The sequence below is a fragment of the Macaca fascicularis genome, chromosome X (genome assembly GCF_037993035.2).
Source record: "Macaca fascicularis isolate 582-1 chromosome X, T2T-MFA8v1.1".
Classification (NCBI taxonomy): domain Eukaryota; kingdom Metazoa; phylum Chordata; class Mammalia; order Primates; family Cercopithecidae; genus Macaca; species Macaca fascicularis.
The window spans coordinates 2,817,720-2,823,719 of NC_088395.1; the positions used below are offsets into that span (position 1 = coordinate 2,817,720).

The window sequence follows — 6,000 nt, forward strand, 5'->3', positions numbered from 1 at the left end:
GCCGGGAGCGGTGGCGGGCGCCTGTAGTCCCAGCTACTAGGGAGGCTGAGGCAGGAGAATGGCGTGAACCCGGGAGGCGGAGCTTGCAGTGAGCTGAGATCCGGCCACTGCACTCCAGCCTGGGGGACAGAGCGAGACTCCGTCTCAAAAAAAAAAAAAAAAAAAGAAACGCTTATTTCAACACTACACTGTCTCAATTACTCTAGCTTTATAGTAAATCTGGGAGTTATGTAGTGAGTCTTCAAACTATTTTCTTCTTCAAAAAATTTTAAACAACTCTAGGATCTTTATGTTCCCATGTAAATTTTAGAATAAGTTTCCTCATTTCATCATAAACCTTTCTGAAATTGATTGCTTTAAATCTATAGATCAATTTGCAGAAAATTGATGTCTTAAAACACTGAATTTTGCAATCAATAAATATAGTTCATTTCTCCATTTATTTCTCTTATTAGGTGCTTTGTGGCTTTTCTCATACAAATTTTTCACATAAAAATGCTATCCCTAAATACTTCGTGCTTTCTCATGTTATAGTACATGATACTTTTAAAATAATGTCATTCCCAGCCATTCATTGCAAATATATAGTCATTTTTAAAAGTTGATGTTGTACTGTGTGATCTTGCTAATCTTACTCATTATTTCTGGCAGGTTTTTCGGTGATAATTAACATAGGAAATCATTGTATCTGATAGTAAATATAGTTTTATTTCTTCTCAGATCCTTTTTAGGCGGGGCGCGGTGGCTCACACCTGTATTCCCAGCACTTTGGGAGGCCAAGGCAGATGGGTCACCTGAGGTCAGGAGTTTGAGACCGGCCTGACCAACATGGTGAAACCGCTTCTCTACTGAAAACACAAAATTAGCCAGACGTGGTGGCACAAGCCTGTAATCGCAGCTACTCAGGAGGCTGAGGCAGGAGAATTGCTTGAACCTGGGAGGTGGAGGTTGTATTGAGCCGAGATCGTGCCATTGCACTCCAGCCTGGGCAACAAGAGCAAAACTCCGTCTCCAAGACAAAAAAAAAAAAAAAAAAAAATTCCTAACTGGGAACAGTGGCTCATGCTTGTAATCCCAGCACTTTGGGAGGCTGAGGTGGGTGGATCCCCCGAGGTCAGGAGTTCAAGACCAGACTGACCGACATGGAGAAACCCCATCTCTACTAAAAATACAAAATTAGCTGGGTGTGGTGGTACATGCCTGTAATCCCAGCTACTCGGAAGGCTGAGACAGGAGAATCCCTTGAACCCGGGAAGCAGAGGTTGTGGTGAGCAGAGATCACGCCACTGCCCCCAGCCTGGGCAACAAGAGTGAAACTCCATCTCAAAAAAGAAAAAGAGAAAAATCCTTATCTGGGATGTATTATTATGTGTCCCATTACAAAGCAGCTTTTATTATTATTGCTTTCTAATATAAGGCATGAGATCTATTCTCTAATATAAATTTTTAAAATTCATTTTGGTTTAGATTCAGGGGCCCATGTGCAGGTTTGTTATTTGGATACATTGTGTGATGCTGAGGTTTCTATCAAATTCGTCACCCAAGTAGTGAACATAGTACCCAGCAGGCAGTTTTTCAACCCTTCCCTCCTCCCTGCCTCCTGCGTTTTGGAGCCCTCCAGTGTCTCATGTTCCCGTCTTTATGTTCATGTGTACCCAGTGTTTAGCTCCCACTTATAAGTGAGAACATGGTGCTTGGTTTTCTGTTTGTGCGTTCATTTACTCCATTTCTCATATAAAATTAGAAGTATGTGACTTTTAATGATTCCATAAAATTTTTTCAAAGGGTAGCAGTATGATTGCAAATGAAGTTCAGATTTATGAAATTGTCACCAATTGCTGAGCTGCGGAGAGCCTCTGTGTCACAGCCAAGGCGATCCGATCTTTTCGCCTTTGGGGCATGCATTGTCACATTCCTCGGCCTCATCATTTCAGGATCAAAGCTTAGCTTTCTTCCCTTACCCACTGGAGTGTAATCTCCCAGAGAGCATGCGTGAGTTTTCCTAAAGACTTAGTACCTGTCGTCTGGCCCTCAGGCATGACGCAGTCTTCACCAAGTACTCTTCAGGTAGCTTGGGACCAAACGTCCCTTCTCTCCCTTCTCCTTGTCTGCACTGTCTGTGTCTCTGCAGGGTCATTGACGGTCGAGACCTCATGCCCTTGCTGCAGGGCAACGCCAGGCACTCGGAACATGAGTTTCTGTTCCACTACTGTGGCTCCCAGCTGCACGCCGTGCGGTGGATCCCCAAGGATGACAGTGAGTGCTCAACCCGTTGCTTCCTCTTCCCTGCCAGGAGCAGGGTCCCTCAGGTGTATCCTGAACACATTCTTCCTTTCCTCCCTGGACCGGTCCTTTCATTCCAGGGCTGTCACTGAACACATGTTTTTGGAGAAGTTTCTCAGAATTGCTCTTTTGCAGAAAGGCAGGTGGGGGTAATGGAGATGCTAACTGGTTTCACTTAATTATCTCAGCAGATGCACATACATTAAAACATCACATTGTGCCTGGAAAATCTATGCAATTTTTACTTATCAATTACACCTTAATAAAGAAAACAGATGTATGAACATAAGATTTGCCTATAAAGTCAGGGAGACACTTTTAAGAAACATACATTTTTAGCTGGGCGTGGTGGCTCACGCCTGTAATCCCAGAACTTTGGGAGGCTGAGGCGGGCAGATCAGTTGAAGTCAGGAATTTGAGACCAGCCTGGCAAACATGGCGAAACCCTGTCTCTACTAAAAAATGCAAAAATTAGCCGGATGCGGTGGTACACGCCTGTAGTCCCAGCTACTCGGGAGGCTGAGGCAGGAGACTCGCTTGAACCCAGGAGGCAGAGGTTTCAGTGAGCTGAGATCACGCCACTGCACTCCAGCCTGGAAGACAGAGTGAGACTCCATCTCAAACAAAAACAAAGCCAAAATATATATATACATTTTTAGAAACAGGACTGATGTCTGCTGGGAAATGTGTATATCATTTTACCAGGGGATTCTAATGTTCTCATTTTGTTGTAAGGATTGCATAATATTTAGCATTGACCTGTGGGCAAAAAGAAACCCAAGGACCAGCCTTGAGAAGATGGAAGAAGACAAGAGAAGCCAGCACCGTGGGCGCATGCCTCTGATGTGCTTACTTTCTTTCTTTCTTTCTTTTTTTTTTTTTTTTTGGAGATAAAAAAATACTTATTGCGTATCTTCTATGGGCAGGTTATTTTGTAGGCATAAGTTGTCATGGCTAAACTTTCTTTCTTTCTTTTTTTTTTTTTTTGAGACGGAGTCTCACTCTGTCGCCCAGGCTGGAGTGCAGTGGCGTGATCTCGGCTCACTGCAAGCTCTGCCTCCCGGGTTCACGCCATTCTCCTGCCTCAGCCTCTCGAGTAGCTGGGACTACTGGCGCCGCCACCACACCCGCGCTAATTTTTTGTATTTTTAGTAGAGACAGGGTTTCACCATGTTAGCCAGGATGGTCTCGATCTCCTGACCTTGTGATCTCCCTGCCTCGGCCTCCCAGAGTGCTGAGATTACAGGTGTGAGCCACCACGCCTGGCCGGTCATGGCTAAACTTTCATTTATAAAAATCAATTCTAGACAGACTAAAGATAAAATGTAAGATTAAAAGTGTTAGAAGAAAATGAGTTTATGACCCAGAAATTGGAAGTTTTAAAATTTTTTAAAAAGTGACACACACGTAATAATATGCACACATTGCACATGAAAATTGGGGGTATCTAGTGATATTTTGAGATGGGCAATGCATAGTGATCAGATTAGAATAATTGGCACATCCATCATCTCAAACATGCATAATTTCTTTGTGTTGGGAACACTGAATATCCTCCTTCTAGCTGTTTGTAACTATGTAACATGTTATTATTAACTATAGTCATTCTACAGTGTTTAGAACAGGGGTCCCCAACTTTTTTGGCATCAGGGACCAGTTTTGTAGAAGACAATTTTTCTGCAGACTGGGGTGTGGGGATGGTTTTGGGATGATTCGAGCACATTACATTTATTGTGCACTTTATTTCTATTATTATTACATTGTATCATATAATAAAATAATTCTATAACTCATCATCATGTAGAATCAGTGGGAGCCTGAGCTTGCCTTCCTGCAACTTAATGGCCCCATTTGGGGTGATGGGAGACAGTGACAGATCATCAGGCATTAGATTCTCATAAGGAGCACACAACCTAGATCCCTCGCACGGGCAGTTCACGATAGGGTTCGTGCTCTTATGGGAATCTAATGCAGCCACTGATCTGACAGGAGGCGGAGCTCAGGCAGTAATGCCAACAACAGGGAGTGGCTGTAAATACAGAGATGAAGCTTCACTCTCTCGCCCCACCACTCACCTCCTGTGTGTGTGACCAGGTTCTTAACAGGACACGAACAGGTACCAGTTCGTGGCCTGGGGATTGGGGGCCCCTGCTATAGAACGCTAGGACTTCCTTTGATGTGGCTGAAATGCACATCATTTGACGAGTCTCTCTTTTCTCCTCCAGGTGGGGCGGTTTGGAAGGCTCACTATGTGACCCCGGTGTTCCAGCCACCAGAAGCTGGTGGCTGCTATGTCACCTCGTTATGCAGATGTTTCGGAGAACAGGTTACCTACCACAACCCCCCTCTGCTCTTCGATCTCTCCAGGGACCCCTCGGAGTCCACACCCCTGACACCTGCCACAGAGCCCCTCCATGATTTTGTGATTAAAAAGGTGGCCGACGCCCTGAAGGAACACCGGGAAACCATCATGCCTGTGACTTACCAACTCTCAGAACTGAATCAGGGCAGGATGTGGCTGAAGCCTTGCTGTGGGGTGTTCCCATTTTGTCTGTGTGACAAGGAAGAGGAACTCTCTCAGTCCCAGGCTCCTAATGAGAAGAGATAATTACAATCAGGCTACCAGAGACCACTATCTTTGGTGCTTTCAAGTTTGCAAGGAGTGCATTTAAGAGCCAATAAATTAATCTACCGTTCCAGATTATTAAAGGCCCACTGGTGATTCCACTTGCTGCTTTTTTTTGGATTCCTGTGGATAAATGTTGATTGAAATTTGTTTTATTTCCCGAAAGTCTATAATTTATTAATTCTCTCGTAAAATATCCACACAATGACTGCTGATAATGTCACTGCAGAATTGCTACTTCTTCTGTTTTTCGCCCAGTCTCCACCTTGCCTATTGCCAGCACCATCATTGGCCTTTGCAGTCTTCGTGACTTTCTTTGCTCTGTTCTTACATTCCACTTGCTGTTTCCTTGAGGTCTTTTTCTTCTCACATGGACTGTGTCTTGCAAGTCTATGTTTGGGTTCATTTTTCTTTGCATAAACTGAAGATTTGTAAATCATGCCAAAACCAGTCATCTTGCTACCACCAAAATGAGTTCTGAATATGAATACAAGGAGGACATCCTGGCTGGGCACAGGGGCTCACTCCTGTAATCCCAGCACTTTGGGAGGTCGGGATGGGTGAATCACTTGAGGCCAGGAGTTCGAGACCAGCCTGGCCAACATCATGAAACCCCGCCTCTACTAAAAATACAAAAATTAGCCAGACGTGGTGACACATGCCTGTAATCCCAGCTACTTGGGAGGCTGAGGCAGGATAATTGTTTGAACCTGGGAAGTGGATGTTGTAGTGAGCAAAGATTGCGCCACTGCACTTCAGCCTGGGTGACAGAGCAAGACTCCATTTAAAACAAAAACAAAAACAGGACATCCTCTGTGTGGTCTTGTCCATTTTGGCTAGCTTTTCCTGAATTTCTGTCTTAGATACTGTTGCCTTCCTGGGGTGAAGGACATCGATGACCATTTGTTGCCTCTGAAGAAGTTGGTAGCGCATGACCTTCCTGTGTAGATAGTTACCGTGTCATTCATGTTGACAGCTGAGTGCACTGGTGCAATCATAGCTCACTGCAGCCTTGAACTCCTGGGCTCCACAGCAATCCTCCCAGTTCAGCCTCTGGAGTAGGTGGCACTGCAGACACATACCACCACACC

The 6,000-nt window shown here is 44.7% G+C and overlaps 1 protein-coding gene across 6 annotated transcripts in view; it reads left to right on the forward strand.

Annotated features, from left to right (window-relative positions):
- ARSF (arylsulfatase F) overlaps nucleotides 1–5,010 on the forward strand; it is an 80,463-nt gene extending 75,453 nt beyond the window's left edge. For all 6 annotated transcript variants that reach the window (XM_065537755.1, XM_065537756.1, XM_015443596.3 and 3 more), the window contains 2 exons: nucleotides 2,132–2,256; nucleotides 4,509–5,010. In XM_065537755.1, the coding sequence (XP_065393827.1) occupies nucleotides 2,132–2,256; nucleotides 4,509–4,891 (508 nt within the window). In that variant the 3' untranslated portion in view covers nucleotides 4,892–5,010. The remainder of the gene's footprint in view (nucleotides 1–2,131; nucleotides 2,257–4,508) is intronic.
- Nucleotides 5,011–6,000: the final 990 nt, after the last annotated feature.